Source organism: Sylvia atricapilla, chromosome 6 (assembly GCF_009819655.1).
Source record: "Sylvia atricapilla isolate bSylAtr1 chromosome 6, bSylAtr1.pri, whole genome shotgun sequence".
Lineage (NCBI taxonomy): Eukaryota > Metazoa > Chordata > Aves > Passeriformes > Sylviidae > Sylvia > Sylvia atricapilla.
Genome location: NC_089145.1, coordinates 5,566,598 through 5,594,487, shown reverse-complemented (window position 1 = coordinate 5,594,487; position 27,890 = coordinate 5,566,598). Strand labels below are relative to the sequence as shown.

The following is a 27,890-nucleotide window of genomic DNA, read 5'->3' as shown; positions in this document are numbered from 1 at the left end:
CTCTGCAACAAACTTGCTTGGCTTGGTGTTCTTGAAGATCCCCACAGCTGCTCTTCCAGGGCCCCATTGGTCCTTTCAGACTGAGTCATTTGTGAAGACATTAACTCCCATTTCGGCTGTCATGTGGAGCTAACACCTTGCCATGGTTAGGCAGTGGGGTGAAGTTGGTTTTAGAGCTCCATGGGACTTGGTTGTCCAGCTTCTGCAGCCTGAATTAATTTTCATTGTATGGCATAAGATGCATATATCCACGTTTTAATGTTAGTGAAAAGCATGAACTTGAGTTTTTGAAGATTATAAATTAATTTGGAGTAAATGGTTCTGTCTACCTTTTCTTTGTTGATACAGAAAGCTAGTTGTATTACATAGTATGTAAAGTTACTGAACGTGGTTTTAGTGTTTGTTGGTATACATGTACTGAATGGAAATACACACACACACACACACACACACACACACACACACACATATATATATATATATAATTTCCTTGTGCATTACAAATAGTATTAAAAAGGAAAATAACCATATTTTTCTGTTCCTAGAATTATCATGTAGTATGTTGCTGCATGCTGCGACGTGGAAAGTATTTTTCTGAAAGCATTTTTGTTTCTCTGTAATTAATTAAAGAAATACCTCAACAATATAGAAATCCTTGTACCTTTTGGCTGTAGCCTAAAGAATGTCAAAAAATCTGTTAGAAAGGCCTGAATGAAATTTTAGTAACTTAATTAAGGTAAATATGGATTTCAAAGCAACAGAACCTTTTTTCCTGTCTTCTGCCGTGTAGACCATTTAGGATGCATTTTAGGATGAAAAATCTTTACTCATCCACTGAAGTTGTAATTGGTCTTCTGTTGATATTCAGAAAACTGGTTGGAATATCATGAGGCATATTATTTGTTGTCATTAATTACTGCTGCTGGCTGGGAAGAAGGAGGCAGCAAATCAGAACACTTCTAGGTTGATAAGTTTGGTTTTTTAAGCACTAACCTTTTCAAATGGTAGTTCTTCCTGCTAGTAAGATTTTGTGTATGCGTGTGAATTAATGTATGCACTAGCTGTGGTCTTATTGATAGTCTGGTGAGGTCAGACTTGGTGTATTTGATCCCTGAGGTTTCCCTTTGTTCTCCATGCATACCAGTCTCAACATTTGTAATTCTACATGGAAGCTGGTTGTGGAGTGAACTGTGATTTTGGGAAGGTTGCCTTCTTAAAGCAGTGTTTGCCATTGTCTCCTAGTAGATGCCTATTTAGGATTTTGAGTATTTTATGTCCTGCCTGTTGGCTGGAATAGGAATGGCTGTCTGTTTATGGATCCCTGTAGTGTAAGTGCTGTTTCACATTGTTTAACAGAATCCCTATATTTAGATGACTGGAAGAAAAGATGACTGAAGTTTGGATGTATTTTTCCTTCCACTTAAAAGGAAAAGATTATAGATTTAGTTTGTCCTTCTGATTTATTTTCTCTCTGTGTTTATTGAAACTATAGGTTCAGTAAGATTTGTTTTAGGAAAGGCCAGCACTGAACATTAATTCTCAGTTTTGAGCTTTGCAGAAGGAAAATAGAATACTGAGGAACTGAGAAGAGATTGCCTTTTCTCACAGTGGACTTTAAAATATGTGGCCAAACAATAGTCTGTGTAGTTTGTTCAGGAAACACTGACAACAGTAACTATTTTTAAAATGTCTCTATTCATGCCTTTGCAGCGATTAGTTGTGAAAGATGTGACAATAAAAGGATAAAGCAGATGAACTATTTCTTGGGGAAAAAAATCACTGCTAGAAAAAGATTCCAATAGAACTTGTTGTCACTGCTCTCCACTTCAATTCAGCTTGTTCTACTTAGTGTATATTAAATAGCTGTGTGTCTTAAAATAGTAAGCTGTAGAAAATTCAAGGTGTTTGTATGAGAGGTCAGATATATTTTACTGAGCTTAGAGTTGATATTTGAAAAATAAAGCAGATTGGAAAACAAGTTGTGTTGTGACAATGAACAATTTCTGTTGTGAGTAAGAAAGAAATTCAGAAAGCAAGTTTAGAGAACATGACTCATCGTAGAAACACCAGAAGAATGAAATAGCAAAAAGCATCTTGCAACATGTTGATTGTTTTGTTTATATTACTTTTCTGTTCTCAGGAATTTTTTTTCAGCAAAGAGATGGAATAGATACAAATAAAATAAGAATGAATACTTTGATGCAGACTAACAGTGCTTGGCAATGCAGTAATAAATATTTATCGTTAGCCTTAACAAACATCCTAGTATTTTGACCTTCTTTGCATTTTCAAGCAAACAGTAGCTCTCATTTCAAGTATGAAAAATATATTATTGTGAAAAATGTTGGCTTGTCATCCCACTGAGAAAGATCTGTAAAAACAGGGGGAAACACTGTGATCTAGCTTTGATTGGCTTGGAATACACTAGTTGATGGTGGCTTTAATATTACAGAAATATTTCAAAACCTATTTCTTGCCCATCATGTAACCATTTATTTTTGTGAACTTGCTTTTGTTAGACTATTCAGTATAATAATACTCCAAGAAAAAACTATTATTACTTTGATGTTTTCATGAATGGCAGTTCCATGAAAGTGTCTTCATTTTATTTTTCTTTCTTCAGGCAGCAGTTTCCAGGTGTTTCCTTTTCTTCTAGCAAGCTAAAAAGTTAGGCAACATAGCTTGGATGCTGGGTGGCTGTTCTTCAGTTTTTCTTTGTAGTATGTTTTAAACAAATCAGTGTTCTGGTTTTGTTTCTCCCAACCCAGTAAAAGTTGGAAAGAGTGCCATTTTCAAAAAAATATGTTATGCAAGTTTCCTGAAAATAATCTAATTTCATAATTGATAAAACTAAAAGTATACTACTTTCATAATTGTCATTCTTTGTAACTCTTCTTTTTTTTCTTCAGGAAGATGAAACATGAATGGTGAGGTTTTGGGGCTGTGTTCTTGGCTGTTGCAGCAGTGTTTGTGGATATATTTCCTTTTCCTTTCTCCCAGAGCAAAGTTCTGTGATTCTAGTTTATAATTTTATAAAGCCCTGTTTTGGGTGGAAAGTCCTCCATTAGGCATGTATCACTGTTAAAACGTTATATGTAGTATTCACATGGTACTGGGAAAGTGTGTGATTTTTGCAAGTTAATTTTTCTTCTGTTCCTTCTTTAAACTTGGCATTCATATTGTTTTCTGTTCTGAAAACAGCATTACTTGTTTTTTTGCAGCTCAGGAAGTATGTCTTTCCCATTAGGTAAAAGAAGTAACTGATTAAGTAGGATTCTTTTTCCTTTTTTTTTTTTTTTTTTTTTTTTTTTTTTTTTTTTTTTTTTTTTTTTGGTATTAAGTAAGTTTTGAGTAACGTTTTTCTGTGAAAACTACACCTGGACTGATTTTGATACATAAGACTGCAAATGGCAAAATTTAATGAGTGTTACATTATGTAGAGATCATGCACCGTAATTTGCGTATAGTGTTAGTTTTGTTCCATGGCATGATAGTTGTCTTCATTACATTCTAAGTTTGGTGAATCTTATGACCATTTCATTTGGGAGGAGTACTGCAAAATCTTCTACTCACTATACTTGAATGGCCATTCAGTGAAACGTTTCTTTAGACAAGAAGGAGAAAAATGCAACAACAGGATACAAGAGTATCAGAGGGGAATAATTGTGAAGTTGTCTCTTCTGTGGTTGTGTATTACATTATTGAAGGAAGTGCAAGACAGGACTGAGGAAGGAACAGCATCTTTCTGGGAATGCTGTTTTGAGGCTGACTTTTATTTTTAATCAGAGAACTTGGAGGTAAGATGGTTTAGGTGATTACACTTGATGAAGGCACACAAGATGGTCATTGACATATAGATTCTTTATGTATTTATTTTTTTAATAGAAAAACTGGGTAAACAGGAATGGGGATTGAACAAATAATTATGCAGTGCAAGGTTACTTTTTGGGGAATAACAGTCTTTCTGTTTTTAGAAGAAATTAATTTTATATGTTGGAAAGAGCCATGGCAAGTGCCTTATCGTAATGTATTAATGATCTTTTGCTGTCATGTGTGCACAAGGTGAGACAGTTTGTCTAGACAAAAAGGCAAATGGCAGGAGTTTGGAAATGTGGCCATGGAATGGAAAAGAGGGGAACTGCTCATGAAGTGCTGATACCCAGGGTAGAAGATAGTTTGGCATAAGATTTGTCCTATATTCTAACTCAGTATGAGTTAGGTATTTTGTACAATTTGCCAAAGTCTCTTGGAGATATTGTCTAATATGTTGAAGTCCTCTTTCAGACACTGTCAGGGTTGTGAGAGGAAGAAAAATCATTTTTTGAAAGATCATCTGACAGAGCACTTGAAATAATTAAAGTTAGTAGGGGAAAATAAAGTTGTACATCTAAAGGATCAAATTACTTAAAAAAGGGTATAAAGCTCTTGCCTTTAAGAAAGAAAAAAGAGGAGAGTGGACAATACTGGAATAGTTAGTTTTTTTAAATTAGTATTATGTAGTTTCAATTTATGTGTCATGTTTGAGTTTCAATTTTGTGTAAGTTCTGCAATCTCATTTTGTTACATAGTGAAGGAACAATAATCACAAAGGCTATTAGGTGTTGTGGAGTAAACTTTATTGCATGTGGAACATAATCATTAGAGGAATTACAGATCAGTCATAGTAAAATGAAATGCTTAAAAGGTGTTTAATAGGAAAGTTTTTCAATAAAAAGTCTTGCATACTAAAATGGAGAACTCAAAACTCTTTGTATCTCTCCAACTATACTAGAGCGAGTTGTAAAATGAAAGCTGTGAAATTTTTGTTTGTTGCTATCTGTATGTCATGAAAGAGCCAAATGGTTTCTAAAATGTACAGTCACAAACTGATTATAAAATTCCCAAGGGGACTCTGATAGGACTATCATAACTTAACAATGGAATGGTGAGTCATTGCAGGAGAAATTCATGTAATCATCTTTTCCAGTATTTATAGGACCAGGAGGATAAAATGTCATTTAATTTTATTTGATTAAAAACTAGTAGGCAAGAGAGAAAGAGATAGAAAAAAAAATGATGCATCTTTTATTTCAGGCATGAAAGATGGATGGAATATATAAGAAGCATATTATGAAGCAGAATATTACAGTGATTAATTTCAAATCTGCTCAATGCTCCAAAATGGTCATGTTAATATTATAATCATTCTATTTGATAGGTTAAGTTGATAGTTTTTTTTTTTTTAGGCTCTGGATGCAAAGTGTAGCCTTAGAGTGGAACAGCTTGATTATGAGGAATTGAATGAGGGTTGGATCAGAGCTGTATCCTCATGTATGTAGTGCTCTCAGGTTAAGGATCATGTCTACTGTTGCTTAAAAGTTTGGTTGGTTTGTGTTGGTTCTTTCAGGAAGGGCAGTGAAATTCAGTGAGCATGTGTTCATTCACAATAGGTGCTTTCATGGATTCTGAACTAAAGCTTTTCAATGCTGTCACAATATTGAGAATATTGTAACTGTGTCAGGATACAATGACCCCTATCCTTTTTCTTCTCTCCTTTGCATTGCTAGTATTTTGTTGTTGTTTATTTTCAAGGTCTTCTGTATGGTTCATTAATAAGCAGCATGTATAAAGGCCTTGTCAAGCTTAAAGTTTATCCAATTTAAGTTTAATGAAAGCAGAAGCAGGTATCTGTGATGAAAGGTGACACTATTAAAATATAAGTATTCTTGAATGAGCTATAAGATCTTCAAAAATTCATCTGGAAATAAAAACCTCAGTGTTACATATTGCTTAGAAAAGCAAAATTGTCTGGAGATTTGGCCAAAAACGTACCTAATTTGTCTTTTCCTATTCTGCTGTTCAAGCATGGCGAAACAAAGGACTTTCTCTGGAGTATTGGTGAAAGAAGTGTTGGTGAAAGAAAGATCTTCTTGAAGTTGTTCAATACTTCCTAGAGATGACCAAAGAGGAGTTACATGTTTAGAAGACAAACAGACATGCAAGAAATAAACCATTACTTAAACATACTAGTGGGAAAAGACTACTTTCTGGAAATTCATGTCACTAGTAATTTCAAGTGGAATAAAATTATTATTCCAAACTATTTTATTTTAAAGATAGAAGTAGGTCTTCTGAAAATTCCTATACCTTCTGTCACTCTTCCTGTCAATACTGCAGGTCTGTTTTAGGAAAGACAATACTAATGTTTTTGAAAATTTTCGTCTGGTTTTTAGCTGTGAAAAATAGTAAGAGTTTTTTTTTTTTTTTAAACAAAACAACAAAATCCAACCATGAAGACGTGACTCATGCTGATTAAACTTTTTTTTTTTTTAAGAGGAATTATGATATAATTTAGATTGGTTTTGATTGTAATGTGTTGCTGCAGAATCAGTGCAATCCTAAATGACACTTGGGATTCCTGTGTTTAAGTTTTTTGAGTGCATTTCTGAGTGGGTTAATCTTATGCAAAAAAAAAAAAAAAAAAAAAAAGGTTTAATTTTCTGTTGCTTCTTCACATATTTCTAAAGGGCTTTTTCTAAATGGATTTCCCTACAGAGCTAGAATATAAAAGTTAGAGGTCTGTTTATTGCTTATGTACATTACTTCTGGTAAGGATTAAATAGAAATAACTTGAGTGGAAGTTAAAACATAACAGATATACCCTGGAAGTTTTTAAAGTAATTTAAGAGGATTTGTATATTTTCTAGAATTCATGTTCATTTTTTCAATTTTCTAAGCTAAATGCAGAATTAAAAATTACATTTTTATAATAATAATTTTCATTGAAGGGAGATAATAAAAAAGTAGCTAATTTAATATTCCATTCAATAGCCAGTATTGGATTTTTGTAGGTGTAGTCGAAGTAAAGTACAATGCAAAGAAAATCCAAACTGATTGGAATCTTTGTCATAAGGGAGCTTCTCTGAATCTTAGTGGTATGTGAGAACTTATAGAGAAAATGCTTGGAATTGTTAGCGTGTGCAAGTATATTTAAAATCTAGCTAAATTCTTATGTTCTGTTGTGTTAAAGAAGCAACCACATTTTTAACTGTTTCAGTTTTGTGTGTATAAATTAGTTTCAATGAGTATACTTTTGTTTTTGTAATGGTAGAAGATAAATCAGAATGCTTAAATAGATTGTGGGAGCATTTATACAGTATGGATGGTATGTCCTGTGTAATGTAAGTTTCTTATAGATACTGCCTACAAAATATTCTGGGTCAGTGCTTTATTTATTCTTATGAGTGATGCAATTTAATATTGGGTGATCACCCAACTCAATTTGGTTTCCTTCATTAACTTTGTAAAATATTGTTGGAAAGTTTGCTTCTAGACCATAAGCTTAGGAAACATGATAGTATAGCACAAAGAAATTGTGGTAAATAATGCAGCTTAATGATCTTAAAGACCATAATTTGCCCTTACTTTCAGCCGCAGTAGACTTATATTATTAGTCTCACAAGTATTTTATTATTATTATTCTTGTTCTTGTTGTGTTGTTGTTGTGTTTTTGTTGTTTTGTGATTTTCATTTTTAAGTCTTCATGTTTTCTAAAACATGTTTCTGGAAAAATGTTTGGGTCTTCATTGCCTTTGAATTTCTCTTCTTATCCAAAGAAATTTTGGTTGAATCTTAGTTCTTTCAAGAGTTAAGTTGGAAAAAAAAAACACTTGAAAGGTGCTTACCCTTGCAGTGTATAATTTGTGAGAATAGGTTTAGTTCATATAAATTTCTATTTTATGTGATCATAGCTGATAAGTAGTCTTCAAAACCCGTTTCACATAAAAAATAATCTGAGAAGTGAGGAAAAAACCCTATGCAGATATTAATATTGAAGTATATGGAGAATTTGTTTTTCAAGTTTAGCTTGAGTTTCATCCTGTCAACAGATGGTCAGTTCAATCAACTGAGAGAAAAGACTTATGGGAGTACCAAGGTGCAGAGAGTAAGTCACATTTCTACTTTGGTTTAGATACATTGTCCTAAGAGCAAAAAAAAAAAAAATTTCTTTCTCTGCTCCAGTGTGCCTTCCCTAGACTATAGAATTAGAGATAGTTACTTAGTAATTTGAAAAGAAAATATTTCCTACAGTCATACAGTCATACAACCACTGCATTGCTAAGTGAAGAGCCAGTTACTTCTGTCAACAAAAATAGTTCTTGACTTTTAATCAGTCAAGTACCAGTGTTGTTAGGTCAAAGGAGGAAGGGGCATTGGGCAGCTTCTAGAAACGCTACTACTCTTTTCTAGGTAAAACAAGACTTAACACAACATTACGTTGTACTAATTTTCTCCCCTTAGTGGACTTGTATAGCTCAACTTGTCCTGGTTCAAGGTGGCTGACTGTGTCCCAAGTCACTGTTCCTTTGGAAGGTCTCAGTAGCAATGCCTCCTGGTCAGCCTGTTGGTCATACACATGCTGACTACAGAAACCTCTCTAGGATGAATCCACAGAAACTGCAGAGCTGTCAGGACAGCAGTGTTCACCTTTCCAGAGTCCTATCTCAGCTGCCTTTCTTCTTCCATCCCTTCTCAAGCTGGGACTAGTTGGAGCCTGCTCACCAGTTCCTTTGTCTCCTGTCTTTCCAGGCAAACTGTTTGCTCCAGACATTCTCTTCCATGATGTGGCTGGCAGTCATCAGCCTTTTCCAGTCACTTTATCTCAATGTGAAGTTTGATGTCATAATCACCCTTCAAGTATGAGATAGAAGGAGGGTTTTTTTGTGTGGTGTTTTTATCTGTATGTTTATGGGTGGGGTTTTTTGGGTTTGTTTTTTTTGTAAAAGGTTATTCTGACATAATTGCAATTCTGACAAATACAAAAATATTTCCAAAACCGCAATGGTATGTTTTCCTCTAGTATGTGAGGGAGATTTTCATTGTAAGTTTTAAATCAACCACCAGTTTTATTGCTGCTGTAAGGAAAAAGTTGTTTGTGTTTTCACTCAACAGCGGTTCCTTGATATGACATTTGGAGCTGGAGGTCACACAACAGCTCTTCTAGAGAAAGCCAGAGACATCACCGTGTATGCACTGGACAGGGATCCCACAGCTTATAAAATAGCTCAGCAGCTTTCAGAAGCCTACCCGTAAGTTGTCTCCTCCTGTCGTATATGTGATTGAGATAAGGTTGATATTTTGGTATTTCACATGTAATTTTTAATGTATTTTTATAGTTTTTAATGTCTTATTGTAGAATAGTGTTCTGTGCTGTATGTACCCTGTTGAATAGGAGATCCAGTTCAATTTGTTTATGAGTATTTCCATGCAGGTTCTTCTTAGGTTTTTGGAGTTAAGTGTGTGTTTTTTTTAAGCATGCATCAAGTAGCTAATTTTATATTTAAAAATAGGTTTAAAATGATTCATGTATTCTGCTTGCCTTGAGATAGATGATTCTGATTGCAAAGGAGTACAAAAACATGTCTTTGTGGTACATATTTCACACAAGTGATGGAATAATGTGTTTAAAAATAATTAGGTCATTTCAATATGGAATATGAATATTTTAATTAAAAAAAACACCAAAATAATTTTAATTCCATATTAGGTTTGCTAAGTATTTTGCCACTGGCTTCAGAAACTACTGAACAATTTAATAAGTTACAATTTCTGTGTATAGCTTATGCTTCAGTTTTCTTTTTAAATAAGAGTGCTGAATTTGCTAAATGAACAATTGCTAAGTGCAAATTTTTACACCTTTTTGAGTGATGCAAAGTTCTTATTCCTTTATTTAATTCAAGAAAGAACCCAGTCAGAACATCAGTGCATTTAGCAAAAGTGTGCAATATATAGAGTTGAATATGAGCTTTTCAGAAAATCAGATTTTCAGATCTGACCAAGAAGTAAAAATTTGTAGATACAAATTTAAATAATATGAAGTAATCAAGACCTAAGAAATTTAGGTAAGGTAGTAAGTAGGGAATACTCACTGTCAGGTTGAAAACATTATTTCAGAAGAGCTTTAACATGAAGAAAAGCAAATGTTTCCAGTAAGAAGAAATCTAGAAGAAGTGGATAAAAGAACCACCTGGTTGTTTAGTCATGTTTTCCCACATAAAAAGAAGTTCTAAGGCAGCAGTAATGTGTCAGCAATGCAGAAGGTGTTTCTCAGCTCCTCTAAGATAAAAGGCCAAACTGTGCATTCCTTTCTTCCCATGAGTTTGACAGAGACCCAGTGGGAGAAATGCAAGCATGTGTCAAGACAGCATAGCAAAGTTTCTAATCATCCTACTCTGTAAGACCACTTACATATATTTATCTAAATTTTCACTTCATTGTGGGCTGAAATGACATGCAGTGTATACTTACGAATTTGTGGAATTCCTCTCTCCACTGTTACTTCTCCAGAGAAAGCTCTTTTCGACAGAATCCTGTGGAGAATATTGTCAGGGAAAGTCCATTTTCATTTAGACTAAGCCTGCAAACATGTTCTGCCAAATGTCATGGGAGTTGTAAAGTCTTCTGTTCTTTGTGTCATAGAAAAAAACCAGTCTTTTTGAAACATTCACACAGCAATGAACAGTCCTCTGACTCAATATAAGTTTATCTGAAGGTATCCTATGCAAACCTGGATGTGAAAAGTTTATTTATCAGATATATTATCAGATGAAGAGATTTTACAAGTGTTGGTTGCTCTTCTGCCCGTATTTGAAATTGGTAATTTTCTGCTTGCGTAGAAAAGATGAACTTTGTATAGCAGTTGATGTAACTTACTATGGTTTAATAGACAAAGGAGGTCGCCTGATTCTTGTTTTTGATCGTGGTGTCTACCTATATGGATGCAAGTTATCTACCCTTTGAATGAAGTGGATTCTTAAATAACATAGTGGTGTTGAAAAATCTCAATCAGTGAAAGATGACTGCATGTTACCTGGATATGTTTTGTAGGATACAGAGCCATAGTCTTATTTGCTCTGATGTTTTCCCTCATACTCTGTCTTTCCTATTAGAAAGAAGAGGTGAGTCCTTTCTCATAAGGCAAATATTATCTTTTCTTATAATAGTTTGTGTTAAAATTTATTGCGAAAGAATGTTCTATATGTGCTAATTATTAATCTGCTTTCCCTGGGAAGTCAGTTGCATAAACCATTGTCAAATTAAAAGGAGAAAGGAAGTATAAGGATTATAATTTATAAGCAGGTAAAGCTAATGTTTTCTTACAAATCAGTTTAGTGTAAAAGATTTACTTCTGAAATATGGGGCTTTTATAAATGGATTTTTTCAGTATTCATTAAAAGATAGTTGGTCTAACATTATGAGATTTTATTGTCTATTTTCTGCGCTGTGTTAGAAAGAAATCTTGTATCAGTTCAATTCAAATCTGTGTGGGCATCAAAAGCTCAGGGAATTCATCCAGTTGACATCTGTATTTGGTCAGGTCTATCTCAGATTAAATAGTTGCCTCCTAAACCCACGTTGGCTGGATCTGATCCCTTGGCTGTCCTGTAGGTGCCTTGTGATGGCACTCAAGATGATCTGTTCCATTATCTTGCCAGGCACTGAGGTCAGACTGACAGGCCTGTAGTTTCCAGATCCTCCTTCTGGCCCTTCTTGTGGATGAAGGAACTCCTCTTGTGGATGACTGGAACTCCCAGTCATGTGGGACCTCCCCAGTCAGCTAGGACTGATGATAAATGATGGGAGTGGCTTCACAAGCTCGTGTGCCAGCTCCCTCATCACCCTAGGGTGCATCTCCTGTGGTCCCATAGATTTGTGAGCCTTTATTAAGAAGAACTTGAATTCCCCTCATCTTCAGGGTTGGGTTGTTATTTTTTGTAGATGGTGTAATCCACCATTTTATTGGTGGATTCTGCACCTGGGACAGGGCAGCCCTGGAATTATGTACAGAGTGGGGAATGAGAGGCTGGAGAGCAGCACTGTAGAAAGGGACCTAGGGGCCTTACTTGATGGCAAGTTGAGGACTTGTTGAAGATGGCAAGCTCAAGACCTGTGCACCCCCATGATCAAGAAATCAAGCAAAGGGGGCAGGAGAGCTGCATGGATGAGCAGGGAGTAGTAAAATCTCAAACGAAAGAGAGAAATGTAGGGAATGTGAAAAAGGACAACAAGAAGTTCTTTTACAAATGCATCAGCAGGAAAACGAAAATTAGGGAAAATGGGAGGCCAGTGCTGAATCAGATGGATGTAACAAGACACAGAAAAGGCAGAAGTACTAAGTGTCTTTCGTGCCTTAGTTTTTACTGCTGAGAATGTCCCTCAGGAATCCCAAACCTCAGAGGTAAGAGAGAAAGGCCAGAGAAAGAAAAACTTCCCCTTGGTCATAGAGGATTGTGTTAGACTAACTTAACACCCATAAATCTGTGTGCCCTGATGGAATGCACCCATGGGTGTTGAGGAGCTGGCAGATATTGCTGCTCTGCCACTCTCCATTGTCTTTGAGCATGAAGAATGGGAGACATGCCTGGTGACTGGAGGAAGGGCAGTGTTTCCTCCTAGATTCAAAAAGGGCAAAAAGGAGAACTTGGGAAACTCTCTGGGAAGGTGATCAGATCATTCTTGAGGCCATCACAAAGCATGCAGAAGAAAAGAAGTTCATCAGGATTAGTAAGTATGGATTCACCAAGGGAAAATTATGCTTGACCAATCTAATAGCCTTTTTATGATGGCATGACAGGATGGGTCAGTGAGGAGAGAGCAGTGATGTTGTCTGCCTTGACTTCAGCAAGGCTTTTGACACTCTCCCACGACACCCTCAGGAAATAGGGGTTAGAGGAACGTACAGTGAGGCACATCAAGACCTGGCTGAGGGGCAGAGCTCAGAGGGTCACAGTCAGTGGAGCAGAATCCAGATGGAGGCCTTTGCCCAGGGATGTTCCCCAGGGATCAGTTCTGGGTCCAGTCAGCCTGTTTATCAACACCTGGATGAAGAGGTAGAATGCCTGAAGGCTGTGCTCCCACCCAGGGGGACCTCCATAGGCTGGAGAGTTGGGCAGAGAGGAGCCTAATGGAGCAAGTGTGGGGGTCTGGAGCATCTGTCATGAGGAAAGACTGTGGGAGCTGCACCTCTTCAGTCTGAGAGGTGAGCTCCTCAATGCACATAAATGTGCAGGTGTGAAGAGAGGGGTGCCAGAATTTTCAGTGGTACCCAGTGACCAGACAGGGAGCAATGGCTAAAACACAATAAACTAAACCACAAAAAGCTCCACCTCAACATGAGGAAGTGCTTCTTTATGTTAAGGGTGGCAGAGCACTGCAACAGGCTGCCCAGGGAAGTTGTGGAGTCTCCCTCTGGAGACATTCAAAATATGTCTGGACGAGTTTCTGTGACACCTGCTTCAGGTGACCCTGTCTTGGCAAGGCAGTCGGACTGGATGGTCTCCAGAGGTCCCTCTAATTCTGTGATTCTGTGAAATATGCCCAAAGGTATTGTGACAGGAGGAGATAAATATGGCTAGATTAAGGGATTTTCCTGTATTCAGAACTTAAAAATGAAATCTCCAGAGATCTCTCCAACCCTAACAATTCCATGATTCTTTGAAATATGCCCAAAGATTGTGACAAGAGGAGATAAATGTGGCTAAATTAAGGGATTTTTTTCTATATTCAGAACGTATAAATGAAATCCTCCATGTATTTAACTGAAAGATAGCTGGAGTAATAAGTCACTGGAGGAGAAAACTGAGGAAAAATATATTTGTTGTTTGTATTTTAAATGTGTCTCTACTTTTTGATAACGCTTTTGTCAGAACTTAAATCTGAAGAGGGTAGAGTTCCAGCTGCAATTCTCACATTCATTTAGTGTTTCTGTTTATTATTTTTATTTTTCTAAATATGTAATGCTGCTTTAATAAGGAGAAAATGGGTCAGGGTCTGTTAGATATTCAGTGTGTGGGTGGGAATCCTTTGACGTGCTTTCTGGGGAAGCCACTAACTTGGGAATTGCTGCTGAGAATCCAGGAGAACAAGATAAAATTCAGTCAGTAGCAATATATATCACAAGTAAACCCTTTCATGCCCACTGAAAGGAAGATGCTACAGAAGTGGCAGAAATCTGGCAATTAACCAATATCATGGAAATTTTTAAAATATGAGAAACTCATGCAAGGCCAATATAGAGGAAAAAAATACATGCTTTGTAGTTCTCTGAGCAGAATAAGAAATTGTGCCCCCAAAGTACAGAGAAATAGTATAGAATTCCTCATACAATTTAAATACCATTTTAATATGGTTTTAAAGTGATTTTGAAGTGTGAGGGTTCTTGTGGGTTTTGCTTTCAGAGTTAGACAAAGTTTGCAGAAAAAATGTGATAGATCAGCTGTGCATAGAATGCTCTGGGGAAAATAGATTTTTTTCCCCAGTTCTAGAAAAAATAGAGCTTTTTTTTTTTTTTTCCAATTTTGATAAGCTTTTTTATATGCTTATGAATTGTAGCTGAGCATTATACATTGATGCTTTTCTTGCTAGATAGTATTTTTATTTAACTTTTAACTGTAGTGCGTAAGAAATACAATTAATGTGCAATCAAGACATATTCACTGTAATGGTGCCTTGACTACATGTAAGTATACTTAATTAGTTACCTGTAAGGTTATTTCTTTCTCCACGTATGTCAAGATATGTCTGTCTCTCAAATGCAAGCAACAAAGATAAGTGAGTTACTTAAATATGAAGTGGAAAAATTCAACTGAGAGTATTAAAAAGATCCTAAAATGCCATTAGTGTTAAAATATTACTTTATTGATATTTATTTTGTTTCCCAAAAGGTTTGAATGGGAAAGCCAAACATATTTCTGTATCTAAACATAAAATTCAAAATTGCCCTGACACAGAAAACACGTACAAGACAAGTGTCTCTATTCACTTTGTTGGATATCTTGTCCCTTTAGTGCTTTCTTAAAACCTTGTCGAGGGAAAGGCTATACCTGTCATTTATCTGGACTTTAGTAAAGCCTTTGACACTGTTCCCACAGAATTCTCCTGGAGAATTTTCTGCTCATGGCTTGCAGAGGTGTATTCTTGTCTGGGTCGAAACTGGCTGGATGGCCGAGCCCAGGGGGTGGTGATGACTGAAGTTAGATTAGCAGGTGCCTGGTTATGAGTTATGTTCCCCAGGGCTCAGTCTTTTGGCCTTTTAATGTCTTTATAGATGATCTGGACAAGGGGCTTGAGGGCACTCTAAGTCAATTAGCAGACAACACCAAGTTGGGTGGGAGTGTTGATCTGCTGGAGAGTAGGGAGATTCTACAGAGGGATTTGGACAGAATGGATTGCTGGGCAAAGGACAGTTGTATGAAGGACAGCAAAATGAATTACTTGGGTCACTACCACTTGCTGCAGTGCTGCAGGGTGGGGGCAGAGTGGAAAGCTTCCCTGCAGAAAAGGACGCAGGAGTGCTGGTCAACAGCACTGAAGATAAGCCAGTGTGTGCCCAGATGGCCTGGCAGGCCAGTGGCATCCTGGCTCCTATCAGAAATTGTGTAGCCAGCAGGACCAGGAAAGTGATTGCCCCCTCCATACTCAGCACTGATAAAGCTGCACCTTAAGACAGTTTTGGGCCCCTCACTATAAGAAAGACATTGAGGTGACGAATCATTTCCAGAGAGGGGAATGGAGCTGGGGAAGGATCTAGGGAGAAAGTCCTGTGAAGAGTGGCTGAGGGAGGTGGGGGTGTTCAGCCTGGAGAAAAGGAGACTCAGAGAGGACCTTACTGCTTTCTAGAACTGTCTGAAAGGAGGTTGTAGACAGGTAAGTGCCAGTCTCTTTTCCCAGGTAATAATCATAGGACAAGTGGAAACAGCCTCAAGTTGCACCAGGAGAGGTTTAGATTGAATACTAGGAAAAGTTTTGTCATGGCAAGGGCTGTCAAACACTGGAATGGGCTGCCCAAGGAGGTGTTGGACTCATCATGCCTGGAGGGATTTAAAGGCTATGTAGATGTTGCACATAGTGATGTGGTTTAGTGGTGGACTTGGCAATGCTGAGCTAATGGTTGGACTCACTCTAAGAGGTTTTTTCCAACCTAACTAATTCTGTGATTTGAGTATTGGGCTTCTCTTACATAGCATAACTGCAGAAATTTCACTACAACATTACATCATCTGAAACTGTATTTAAATAATTTGTACATGCAATTTTTAATTTTATTTTCATTGCAGATGTAATGGATTTTGATTCATTGTATGGGCTGCAGAATTTTTACCTGTAGAGTGTAGTCTAGTAAGTTCAAGTTCAGAAAGTGTTACTGCCACTTTGTGTTGAGATGGCAACAGACCATTTCCAATATTAGTTGAGTTTACATTTCATATACTGGTTGCATAATAGGCAAGTCCTCATTTGCTCTTACAAGAACTTAAAGACTACAGTTGCCTATCTCAAACACTGTCAAAGCCACAAAAAGAACTTGCCATAAGAAAAGCCACCACAGCAGGAACTTGAGATAAGCACAGAAGGGAGGAATTTGTGACAGGAGGGCGTTAATTCCAGGCCTGGTGGAGGTGAGATCTGGTTAGCACATCGTGGTAAATGCATCCAGACAAAAATTTCCACAGTGGCAAACTGGGAAAGGAAGAAACTGCTCATACACATATCACCAGTCAACCAAGGTCACCCCAAGTTATGGGACAGATGGCATCCACCAAAGCACCCCCAGACTAATTTCAGTGGGGCTCCATCAGAGGACTGTGCATGTGTTAAAACTATCCCCCAGGGAAGGTGCTTGAGCATTTCCACCTGAGCCTGAACACATATTAACCTGTTGAACTCCTTGTTTCATGAGCTTGCCCCACCATGACAGCTCAAGACAGCGACCATCACTTCAACCTACAGACATCTGAATTGCAACAATTAAGTTTTATAGCTGGATCCATTAGTGGTGATATCTTTCTTCTCCACCATCTAAAATTTCCTGCCTTCCTGCCTTCCTGCCTTCCTGCCTTCCATCCCTGCTTACCTTCTGTCATTCAGTGTAATTTCCCTCTCCTCCACCCCAGGAATTTAACCTAAATTAGAACCACCTAAGGTTTTACCAAGAACTTTAACTACCCCATCTCAGTGATGGGTTGTATCAGCACTGTTTATATCTAGAAGTAGCAAAGCGCCTTTCATGACCCTGTGCTGGAATATTGCCTTTATATACACAGTGGTGTTAGTTTCAAGGCATGCGGTTATGCTGACATTCCCAGTAAAGCTTTTCTATAGTAGTAGATACATTTGGACAATGATTAAATGCTAATCAGTTCTTCAAGATTCATTGTATTTACAAGATTCTATTAATCTTTTTAATGGTATATATATATTATTTTGACAAAATTATCTGATAGTTATATTATTAGAACAGTTTAGAATTCCATGTCATAAAACAGGGGCTTTGTTTTCATGCATAACATCCCATAGGTCAGTGCTAGATTTAATATAATTTACAGTCAAATGAGTCAGGACATCCCTTTTAGAAGTTACTGGTTTAGGAAAACAAAGTGATGTAGTTTTGATCTGAGTACTCATGAATAAGCTGCTTAATCATATTATTTTAGTAGGAAAATCTAAGAAGAGATATGTTTCATATCAGCGGAAAAATAGAGTTTTGTGGATAACTGATGTTTATCAGTTTTTAATTTAGTTTTCGTTTAAGCAAATTCTCTTACAGTATACCCTGGTTCCAGCCAGGATGGTTAACTTTTGCAGTATCTGGGAGGGGCATGGCCAGGACCTGGTTATTATTCTATACCACCCCATATCATGTGCAGGGGTTGAGGAGGGGAGGAGGTCTTCTCCAGTTGTGCTGGGCATGGATGGGTGGTTGGGATAGCATCAAGTTCCATGTGGTGAGCACTTGTGTGTGAATCACTCGCCTCTCTTGTACACTCTGTTATTCATATTGCTGCCAGTAGTGCTCATTTTCTTATTTTTGCTGTGTCCAGTAAGTTGTTCTTATCTCAACCTCTGATCTCTGTCTCTTGTGCCCTCAGTTCTCCTTTCCATCCCAGTGCAGGGAGAGGGAGTGGCAGAAGAGGAAGTAAGCAAGTGGTGAGTGGTTTGGAACACTAAAGAGGGGAGGACCATTCCCAAACTATGACACAATGTCAAAAACATTGCCATAGGATGTCATCTAGTCCAGCCTCATGCTTCAGACATATCAGGCAGTCAGTTTGATCCATCTACTCATGTATCTGAATTATCTTAGATACCTTTAGACATCCTTAGACAATGGAAGTATAGGTTAAGCAGTTTAATTCCTTTCCGGCTGGAGAAGATACACCTCTTAGATTACAGATGGAGATCAAGAGACAAAGAAATAGTCACTAGGATTTGGTTTTCTTCTTTCACAGTTTTTCATCGGTGTTTCTAGGAACACTCTAAAATGCTAACTCGTTACAGAATGAGAGGACCATCATTTAAGTTGATAGAGAAGGGTAAGAAACTTCTGAAATGATTTCAAATAAATGCAGACCCCTCTATGTTTTGGTTAAAGAGTTGGAGCTGAATGTGGATGATTTGAATTCCTTTTTAATACAAATGTTCAGATCCTTAATTTATTTTTCAGGACCTGCTAGCTCAACTTCATGGAATGCAATGTCAAATGTTACTTTAATCAGTAGTTGTTTCAGACATATTCATTATATTCTTATATTTTTTTTAAATTAATCTACTTCAATGTGGTATAAAAGTGCTCAGAATATCTTTAAAGTTTACTGCTATAGCTTTTAAACAAAGACTATTTCTAAGAACAGTTCTTTGAAGCTTAATTTGGGTTGTAGATTCTTTTTCTAAAAGGAAAAAAATGTTTTCAATACCCATCAAGTAAATAATTATCGTGCTGAAAAAATCTTTGAACTTTTTTAATCTGTAAAGGAGATACAGCTTTTTCTTTCAGCCAATTTTCTTTCATCTTGGTTTTGATGAGAAACTTTCTTATAGGTGATTAGATAACTTAAGGACTTTTATATTGGGTTTGTAATAACATCTCATTACATGTAAAAGACTGTAGAACTTAAATTCTAATTATCAATACTTTATAATGTCTGTTTCAAAGATACTTAGAAATATCTTTTATAAACAGTTAAAGCTTTTTTTTTGTAGATGAACATTTGAATTCTGGGTATGTTTTCATTACAGTAACAAGAGTTTACAGTTTGATTTTTATAAAAATTATCATTGTTTCATAAAGGATATTGATACAGTACTGCTTTCGTATTTTCTAAAATTTAGTTTTTCATAATAGCAAAACTCCTCATGAGAAGAAGGAAGGGAAGATAATAATTTGTAATCAGAAGGGTTTTGTACCTGGTAGCTGGTTCTCTACAGAGTTTTTGTCTTGATAAGAAGATAGTATTTTCATATTCCTTAGCAAGTTTGTACCAGGCTGTATATTTAGATTATTATTGTTCACATTTACAATAGGAGGCATTAAGGTGCTCTGCACAAATCAAGAGGACATAAACTATATTAAAATACTCCTTCTTGTATCAAACAATACAGACAAAAGTTTATTTCATCAGAATATAGACAATAATTGTTGAGAATAGAAGACACCAGCAGTTTCCTGTGAAGATGGCAATTATATAAATGTGTAGACAAAAAGATGCTTGTCACTTACTAAGAGGAGGTCAAGACTTGTTGGTATTTAAGATAAACATATAATTTACTAAGTGGCTAAATTAAACAAAAAAAAGAACTGATAGTCTCTGATAGAAAGGAAAACAGGTGACTAACTGAAAATATTTGTAAACATATTTTTGTGTCAGAGCTGAGCTTCACACTTAACTATGAAATATAAAAAAGTACGGAGAAGTCCAGATTATTTTTCTGGTTGAGTCATTTGGCTTCAAGTACTATTATTCTTAGATGCATTAGGATTGTGCACATAGGTGACATAGACCATAAAAATGAATTACTTTGACTACATATTTTTGGTTTTTTTTCTTGTCATAATAATAAACATAATTTGCATTTTAATTTGATTTTAGTCTTTGTGACTCAGCTGTGCCAAGTATTGTACAGAATATTGAAAGGACTGAAAGTAAAATCAGGCAGTTAATTGTTACTTTGTATTTGGATGCCTGAAAAATACATCAGCTTAGCTTGATCAAGAGGCAAAGATTTGGATAGAGAGATTTCAGAGAATTTCTGTGTAAAACCTCAGTGGAGAAAACATGTAACTTGGAATAGAAGTTGCCTGTGGCCTTGTCACCACTGATGGTGCAAGACCAATATTGACTATTAAGTGGTCTTGACACACACAGATTTATAAGAAAATAAAGGAAATACAAGTGTCATATCTCAACAGCACAAACAATCTGTATTATTGATACTGTTTCTACTGTCAGTCTTACTGTGGTCATGAGAAGTTAGAGGCTGCTGCAATTTAAATATTTAAATATAAATTAGAAAAACAGAACCAATTTCTTTCTGATAATGATATCCAGATTTGCCATTCATCTTCAAGAAGATCTATGCCACCTGCCTGGCGGGGAAAGGAAAGAGGAAGATAAGAAGGACTCCTTTCCCCCAAGTGTTCTCTGGGAAAGCACTTTTTTTATTTTTTTTTTTCCCCCCTGGAAACCAGCATCTTTGCTACTTGAAAAAACTAGAAAGTACTTTAGTACCTTTGCAAAGTGTGGAGACCAGCTGCTAAAGCTCCCAAGTTTTCTGTGTCAGGGCAGGTTTAATCCACTCTTGCATGGCCATTGCCTGCCCTTTTGGATGACATGCACTGCATTATCTTATCTTCTTTCAGTTTAAAGTAGGAGTTTATCCTCATGTCCTTCATGCCTTCTAGCTCTTCCTAGTAAACAGGGTGATTAGCATGGAGAGACAAGTCAAAAATCTTATTCGCCTTGCTGAGTGTTAGAATGAGTTTTGGTTGCTTGCAATATGGTCTAGACTAAGGTTGGAGTGATGTGTGACATACAGCATATAAGTGGATTCAACCCCTTCTACAGTCTGCCTTTAAGTGGATGTTAGCACCTACTGAATACAATATTAAGATAGGACCTTCTGGCATTTAGTAATGTTTAAGCCAAAACCTGATAATGCATGGAATTATGCTAGCGCATTTTCGTATTCTAAAAATAAATAATTAAAATTAGTTTTCTATAGGTAAGTAAAAATTATGTGTCATGACAGAATTGAATGTGTAGTTTGTTACTATTCCAACTAGCAGGACCAAAAATGTGTGCACATTTTGAATAATCAGTACTGTCACCATGTTAAACTTTATGCTGCAACAAAGCTCATTTCACTTAGAGTGAACTGACCATCTTGGATACTGCTTCAAGACTATAAAGGGCAACCTCTTATTTCAAGCTAACAAAATTTGGGTATGTAAGGTGACATTTTCTTATGCAAAAATTTATGTCCTTAAGGTTAATCTATTCTATGCATCAATACCAGGAGCTAAGGAAAGGCTGAATATGAAGGTTAGTGCTAGTGTCGTATTCTTCATCTTGGGAATGAGGGAGAAGCCCACAAATGGGTTTAATTTTAGAGGATGCTTAAGGTAGTATTTTTGTGTTGTGGTATATGGCTTGTGTAGTTCAAATGATCTTATTTCTGCATGTTTGGAAAGCATACTGTGCCATGAAAAATATTTACATTTTGCAAAATTAAACACATAATTAAAATACTTTTATTTTTTGTCTTCAAAGTAATCCATTATAAATATTCAGATAGATTACCAATAATATTAGCTCAAATGGCTGGTAATAATGAGAAGGTACATGACTGGTCATAAAACAAGACTTTGAGCTGGTTGTAATATTTACTGTATAGAACAAAATAGATGAGAGTCATTCTTGTGATAGAGAATTCCACAGACTCACAGAATGGGTGAGGCTGGAAGGCATCACAGGAGGTTTTGTCTAACCGCCCTGCTCAAGCAGGATCATTCCAGAGCACATTGGCAGGATTGTGTCCAGGTGGTTCTTGAATATCTCCAGTGAGGAGACACCACGCCCTCTCTGGACAATCTGTTCCAGTGCATGGCCACCTGCACAGGAACCAAGCTCTTACTCATCCTCTGGTGGAACTTGCTGTGCATCAGCTTCTGCCCATTGCTTTGTGTCCTGTCGCTGGACATCACCTTGCAGAGCCTGTCCCCATCCTCTGACACTCCCCTCAAATGCTGACAGGCACTGCCAGGGTCCCCTCTCAGTCCCCTCTTCTGGAGGCTGGGCAGGCTCCCTCAGTCCCTCCTCAGAAGAGATGCTCCAGTGCCTTCCTCATCTTTGTTACCCTGCACTGGGTCTGCCCCAGGAGCTCCCTGTCTCTCTTGCCCTGGGGAGCCCAGAACAGGGCACAGCCCTCCAGATGTGCCTCAGCAGGGCTGAGCAGAAGGGGCAGGATCCCCAGCCTCGCCCTGCTGGCAATGTTCTCCCCAGTGCACCACAGGATACCTCTGGCCTTCTTGCCCATAGGGCACACTGCTGGCTCATGGACATTTGTCATTCACCAGGACCCCCAGCCCCTTTTCCACAAAGCTGCTTTCCAGCAGGTCACTTGTCAGCCTGTACTGGAGCATGGGTTATTCCTCCCCAGGTGCAGGTGTAATTGTGTTCTTACCTTTGTTGCAATTGAGACAGTTCTTCTCTGTGCATCCCTCCAGCCTGTCGAGGTCCCTCTGATGCACTCTGGGGTCTGGCCATTTCTCCCAGCTTTGTGTCATCAGCAAACTTGCTGAGGGGGCATCTGCCCCTTTGTTCAGGCAATTGATGGGTAAGTTAAACAATACTGGGAGCAGTATTGAAACCTGGGGACACCACCAGTGACAGGCCTCCAACAAGACCCTGTGGCACTGATCACAGCCACTGGGATCTGCTGTTCAGCCATTCCTCAATCCTCTGAAATGTCTGCTCATCCAGTCCAGGCTCCCCGAGTTTGTGAGGATATCAGGAGACAGTGTTGGAAGATTTGCTCAAGTCAAGGTAGACAATATCTACTGCTTATTTCCATCTTGCTGTTCCCAGGTATGTGGATATTATGGGCTAAGGGGAATTTAGCAAAATAGAGCAGTAGACATGGAAGACACTGGTTTTCTTGATCTCATCTGTTTCTTTGTTTTGCATGGTCACATACTTGATGGACAGGGCACCAAAGCTATGTCTGAAGGAAAAAGGAAACCTTGAATTCTGTTTCCTTGCATATTTTGCAGATAAAAAATGGGCTGGAAAAGAAATCTCTGTAGACTTTCGATGCGAATTTGATGTCTATTTTCATAGCTCTTTAGTTGAGATACTAGTTTATTGTAAATTCAGATCTTTTGTAGCAAAAATTGTGAATAAAAAATGTTACTGAATTTAAAAAACCTAAAACTTGATACTCCTTTTTTTGCAATGACTTCATGGCTCAAAGCAAGAACTGAATCTCATTGTATAATCAGGGGAATTTCTTGCTTGAAAAAGAATAAGTTTCCATTTTTAATCATCATAATTAATAAGATATTAAGCATTGAAAAATAGAAGTGTGCAGAACAAAAAATGTCTCGTTCTCTCCTATCTCTAACCATTGCTACAGGAAGAAATGTCAGTATTTGAAATGCCAATCTGGAAGCTTCTCAATGATTCAGTGTTGCACATTTAATAGAAATAGATAAATATATAATAAAGTTATGGTACATAAAAATGTTTATGCATTAATTCTGCATTCAGAGATGCAGTGTAAATCCTTTAATTACTGAATCTTGCTTTTGAGTTATCAGCTCAAAATTGGATTCCTCTGGCAGGTCAGACAGGTTTTTGTCTCTGGAAGGAAGCTGTCTTCTCCTGCTAGGCTTTCAGGTGCAAGTCACACGTTGATCCATTGCACCAATAGCCCTTGAATCCAGCTTTTTGCTCATACATTGTTTGTGGCTCTAATGTTTCCTACCAAGGTAATAGAGGAGAAAACCCAAAAGTTGTACTAAAATAAAATTAAATATACTGTTTACCTGTTATCTACAGAGCCTGATGCTTTGTTTTAGAAATAAATGAGCTTGATGCAGGAGTGTTCTACCTTAAATAAATCTGTCTTGTCTGTTCTCGTCTTGCTCTTCAAGTGCTGAGTAATAGTTTACATGCAGACTTTGTGTGTAAATTCCATAATGATGAAGGAAGGTCTGCCAGCCTGTAGTTCTCTGGAAAAGCCTTGATATTTTTTTGAAGTTATCATGGCACTGACTTTGTCACAGTCATCAGGGAGTTGCCTTAAAGCTGATGGAGGAGCTTCCTGATAACATCAGCCAGCTCTCTTGACACAGAGATGGTATGTGTCATCTTGTCCTGTATCTGTGTACGTGTCCAGCTGCTCCGTGTGACCATCTCACTTCATCCTCCTGTACTGTGGTTGTAGCACATTTCCCTCCTAGGCTCTGAGAGTGGGCACTTGGGGCAGATTTTACCGGTAAATACTTAGGCAAAGGCTTTTATTGCCTCAGCCTTTCAAGTGAAGTTTGTTACTGGGTCATCTGTACCGTTCTTCAGTTTTCCATGTCTTAATGGCATGTCCCTTTCCAGTGTTTGCTTCAGACAGATTTAGGTATTCTTAATTCCAGCCCGGTGCAATCCAGCTCAAGATTTCTCTGGTAGTTTGTCCTGCTTCTTCCTCTTGGCCCTCTTTTCTTTGACAAAGTTGGTATTTCCCTGTTCAACCAAGTTGGCATCTTGCTGTGGCTGCTGTGGCTTTCTGTTTTCATATGGGTATGGATTCCCTTGCACTGTGCAGAAATTGTTCATGTTATTTGACCTGTTGCCCTGAGTTTCCTCTCAGGAGAGCCTCCTGTTTACCCGTTCCCTAAAGTGGTTGAGGTCTCCTGAATCCTGTGATTTCTAGTTCGTTGTCTCCTTTGCTACCATCACCATCATCAGCAATTTTGCCTAAAGACTAAGATTGCAGCATGACACTGTGTAGCTTAGATCAGTCACAACTTGTTATAAGTTTAACATATATCTCAAGCATTTTGGTCTTTGCATATTTTAATCTTGAATGACAATTTCAATAAAAATTTGTATGAAAAAGAATGTATACCCTTTAACCAGAACCAGAATGTTCTTATTGTTTTGCTTTCTGGCGTCTTCCTGCCCCATAATCAACTTCAGGAGGTTCTGCAGATGGTTTGGAGGATTTAATAATTAATAAAGATTTATGTGGCCTTTGTGTCACTTTTTATTTCCAAATCATTTGCTAACAAGTCACCTAAGGGCTTAAAATTGACCAAGACAATAAGCAGCAGGTGCCTGTGGTGCAGTTGATACTGATGAGCAAAGAAAATAAATTATAGAAGTGAAAATGAGTATTACTGGTTGCACTAAATACTATAAAAATTGTTTTCTTTTAAGGACCAAAGAACCAATTTAAATAAATATTTTTTTTTGTTTTAGTAGTTTTATGTAGAATGTAAGCCTCCCTCTTTATATTTAATGCAATGATTATTCAATTTATCAAATGTTACTTCATTGCTTTTGCTCAAGACCATTCACTCAAATGGATGTCAGTATTTTGTAATTTTTTTTCCCTCTTCTTCCTAAGTCACTCTGGAGACTGCCATTACAGCACTTATCTTCAAATATTTCAGGACTAAAAGAGTTCATCCATTTCTATGACCTGCTGAAGGTTTCTGGCTAAAGGGTGGAATTTCTTCTGGTCTTGAAACCTGGTGATCCTTTCAGATGAGAGTAAATCTTTAGCAAACATTTAAGTAATAATAGCTAGTGCCTTTGAAAGCGACAAAACTTCGTGTAATGTGAAACAAGGGGATTTTTTTTTTTCCTTTTACCATACTCCCCTTCAGGTTACCTGACTGCATTCACTTGTGTGTAGGCAAATCTTGTTTTTTTGAACAAGACTTGTGACAAAATTTCCTTTCTCACTCCAAAACTTTTGTCATAGATTTCCTACACTAATACTTACATAACTTGATTATGGATATAGATTGTTGCAGATTGCTGTCACAGTTTACTCCCATTTGTCTACAGGCTCTTATAATTCTTAAATCTTTCCTGCTCAAAGTTTAGATGATCTAGGTAACTTGTAAGTTAAAAATCCCAGCCTTATAAAAGCAGCCTTTTATAAGGGTGGGATTTCATGTATGTGATCTTTGATCTGCAGTGCTGGAAGCTCTTTGAATTTCCTTTATTTTGGAAGCTGTATGTAATGGCATAAATATGTTAAAATTCTTGAACTAAATTCTTGAGCCTATAGGTAAAAATGACAGTTATATCTATTCCTACACTACACAGAAGTTAATGAAATTTCCTCAAACTTCTTTCTAGCCTTCTTCGCTTAAGAGTACTGTCCTTCCCCTTCCCTGTGAATGCAGCCATATTTTCACATCTAAAACTTTTTCTGTGGAGGAAGGATTATAGGATTACTTAGGTTGGAAAAGACCTCTAAGTCTGACTGTTAACCCAGCACTGCCAGGTCTACTGTGTTCCTAAATTCAAGTGTTAAGCAGTATGTGTTCAAGTAAGTTCCTAAATTCAAAGATTCAGCACCATACATGCACCATAGATTTGTCCATCATCTGGGTGGCTGAATCACTGAACCATTAAACCATTAGTTATACAAGCACAGCCCAAGCTTTCATCTTTAACAGAACGATTTGTTTAATCACTGTACTACAGAAGGACTTGGAAGACAAATCTTCTTGCTACTTAATGTGTTTATTCAAGCGGGACTCAGAGATGCATTGTAATGCAGATTTTTAGAACTTGAATTGTAGTGTACTATCTTTTGGGTAAAGGTACTATAAGTATTTTTAAAATGTCACTTCCACTAAAAATTGCTTACTCTGGTTTTGGCCACATGTTTTGAGAAACAAAAGAAAAAATATGTCTGCCTTGTTTTGCCCTCTCAAATCAAAGTAAAATGATATTATGAGGTAGAAAATACTATTTTTGTACCCTCCGTCACCTTTGTTAACATTTTATTAGACATAAATCATGTAGTTCCAGCCTGCATAGTGGCAATATGGTTCACTCTGTGTTCTATTTTTATAACTTTATTTAAAACTGACATGTAACTTGCTGTACCTGAAACCCCAAGTGAGCCAGTTATTGGAGTGTAACAAAGTTTTGACGTCAGAACTGCTATTTATTCCACTGGCAACCATTAGCGATGCATTACCCTTTGGCACTCGTGTTTTCAGAAACATGGTTAAATTTTTATGACTGGGTCTAGGCAATTAGGATTCTTGCTCAAGATAGAAATAAGGGAAGAAATCTTTTTTATAACTTACTAAATGTGGCTTTCCAGAAACAACATAATAAAAATACAGAATATTGCACTCAGAGTTCCCAAAACATTCTATTGAGCCACACCTCGGCTTGCCTGCTTGCTGTACTCGTGTATTTGAGAGGCAGGGGTTAAGCTAGGTTGCCTTGTCAAATGCATGAGCCTTTATTAGAGTTTAATGTGATTACAGCTGAGTCATCCTCTTGGGTCAGTTTGGGAGCTTCAGTGGGATGTTCGAGGGGACAACGACTTAAGGTAGAGAGAATTGAGGAGATAGAGGAGGTGTGGAGGAAAATCAGGTGGAGGGGGTGGGCTTGGCAAAAACAATTGGAGAGCAATTTTAGTAGGGGTTTCTGAAGCTGCCTTTTTCCTCAAAAAGCTAAACTTAGGCAACACTTAAAAGTGCATTATTTGTAGACACTACATATAAGATGGGATGGAGCAGCTGCACGAGAAGGTGCTATAAGATGTGATTCCTGGTTGTTGGTTCACTGTATTTTGGCAATAAGAAATGCCAGTATCTACAGACAGAACCTACAACAGATATGTTTTCCTTCTGTGTGATCAATTTTCAGTGATCTTCTCCTGAGAGCTTGGTAATATGCACTGTGTATTCAGGCGTGACTTTAGAGTTGCCTGTCAACTGAAGTTACAAAACACTTGTTTTTACATGTTACTTTACTAGTGTACTGTAGATTTGTTTTGAAGGGAATGCTCTTCTATATGAGGTTATTATTCCATTCCTCCACTTT

At 37.2% G+C, this 27,890-nt stretch overlaps 1 protein-coding gene across 1 annotated transcript in view; it reads left to right on the top strand.

The window, feature by feature from the left end:
* The window catches only part of METTL15 (methyltransferase 15, mitochondrial 12S rRNA N4-cytidine), a 76,437-nt gene that overhangs the window by 27,080 nt on the left and 21,467 nt on the right, over nucleotides 1–27,890 (top strand). Inside the window, exon 2 of the mRNA XM_066320518.1 lies at nucleotides 8,932–9,068. Within this exon, the coding sequence (XP_066176615.1) occupies nucleotides 8,932–9,068 (137 nt within the window). The remainder of the gene's footprint in view (nucleotides 1–8,931; nucleotides 9,069–27,890) is intronic.